This window comes from Bipolaris zeicola, assembly GCF_000523435.1.
Source record: "Bipolaris zeicola 26-R-13 unplaced genomic scaffold scaffold_438, whole genome shotgun sequence".
In the NCBI taxonomy this organism is placed as follows: domain Eukaryota; kingdom Fungi; phylum Ascomycota; class Dothideomycetes; order Pleosporales; family Pleosporaceae; genus Bipolaris; species Bipolaris zeicola.
In genome coordinates, this window is record NW_006912487.1 from 1,863 (window position 1) to 3,736 (window position 1,874).

Here is a 1,874-nt window from a genome sequence, read left to right on the forward strand (position 1 = left end):
GATGGTTCATCGCAGCTGCATAAAGTTGCAGGGAAATCGGTAGAATATGCATTTCATTCTGCAACAGTTCTTTGGAAGTTCGTCTCCAAGCCTTAGAGAGTTTAAGGAGGATCTCAGTTTGGAGGGATTCCAACCTGTCAATGGCGCGCCTTGATATGCGAAAGCTTAAACTTTTGTGGCTTTTCTCGTCAAGTGTATTATCGAGAAACCAAGCGGGGCAGGCGTATGTAATGATGAGAATGAGATGTTGGTGGTAAAGATTACGTCGTTGCTCGAGCGTGATACCCCAGGTTGACCCAAAAAGGAACTGGTAGTTCTTCAGCCTCTTCCTAACCTTTTTGCGTAACTTTCTATATGTGAGTTATTTTGGGCAAAGAGATCAAGGGATGAAGAGGGACACAACTTACATAGTTGGCATGGTCAACCCAAGTGAGGCGTCGATCGAAAACAACCCCGAGGATAGTCATCGTTGGCTGTAAAATGCTCTCTTCTTCTTGCTTGTTCAAACCCTGGAAACCGATCATTTTCGGCAAAAGCTTGCAGTTGACGTCTTTGTTTCCCTTTCCCGGCTTCGAAAAATGCATAATATGGTATTTGGTAGGTGAAAAGTGCATATCGTTCTGATTTGCCCACTCGTAAAGCCGGTCATGGATAATGCCCATTTTCGCAACATTTTCTTCATATGATCTTGTGGAAAGGAGAATGTACGTATCATCAACGTAAGAAAAAAGCATTGCGGAGGTGTAGTTCGTGGCCAATTCGTCTAGGAGGGGCGCCGCGTAGAACAAAAATAGCAATGAGGAGAGTGGGCTTCCCTGAGGAACGCCGACATCGATGTAATACTCATCACCATCGTAGCCGGGAAGGTGGATGTAGGTGCGGCGATCAGATAGAAATGACCATGTAATCTCGATCAGCCAATCAGGTATACCAAGTGAGATCAATTTGTCCAGCAACTTGCGTCGGTCAATGTGATCATACGCACCCGTAAGATCAAGACCGAGCAGACTGACCTTCAAGCCCTTTGTCCAATCGGCGTAGATTTTTGTCGTTAGCAATTCTAGAGCAAGAGTTGTGCTGCGGCCCGGCGCGCCAAATTGTGTAAATGGGAGCATTCCTTCCACTTCTAAGACAAGACTTTTAAATCGGTCCGCTATTATTCGCTCTAGTAGCTTTGCCAGCGTGTTCAGAAGGGCGATAGGTCTGTAGGACTTGGGTAAGGATGGGTCTTTTCCAGGTTTTTGGATTACAACGGTGATGCAGTCCTTGAAGCTAGTAGGGTGGAACCGCAGGTTAAGACACGTCTGAAAGATCCAGGTAAGGGTGGGTGTTATGGCGTTAGCACATATCTTTAGTGCCTCATACGGAATACCGTCTACACCAGGGGACTTGCGGTCTGACGCGTCTTGCAGCAATCTCGCGACTTCTTCCTCCGTCACCTGCTGGTCGGAATGGTATTGTTTTCAGGTAGGGACGAGGAGTGGTAACGGGAAGTCGCGTCCATTCGTCGACGTGTTGCTATTGTTGAGAGTAGCCTGTGTACATGTAAGCATGTGATAGCGCCAGTTGTTAGATAAGTAATGCCTGAACACACTTACACGAGATTCCGAAGAGGCGTTAATATGTGGCGCATTTCTTGGGGGTCCTTTGTACCTGAATAGGCGCCAATTTTGCACGACAAAACATTTCACCTTTTCTTTACTTCCCTGATCGTTTCACCGGGAGTTGATTCAAAATCTGGCGTGTATTTGGGAGGTCGCGGCTTGCCACGGTTCAAGGTATTCCTGGCTAAGCGATTCACCCCGAATGTTCTCTTGGATTTCCGTTCCACCCAGTCGCGGTAGTCTTCGGAATTCTTGGCTGAATCTACCTTG

General features: G+C 47.1%; 1 protein-coding gene across 1 annotated transcript; it reads left to right on the plus strand.

Moving 5' to 3' along the window:
- Nucleotides 1-1,332: 1,332 nt before the first annotated feature.
- On the plus strand, nucleotides 1,333-1,557 carry COCCADRAFT_112262 (uncharacterized protein; the record flags this gene model as incomplete). The annotated part of the gene is made up of 1 exon (XM_007720279.1): nucleotides 1,333-1,557. One exon carries the CDS (start codon nucleotides 1,333-1,335, stop codon nucleotides 1,555-1,557), a length of 225 nt encoding a protein of 74 aa, XP_007718469.1.
- Nucleotides 1,558-1,874: the final 317 nt, after the last annotated feature.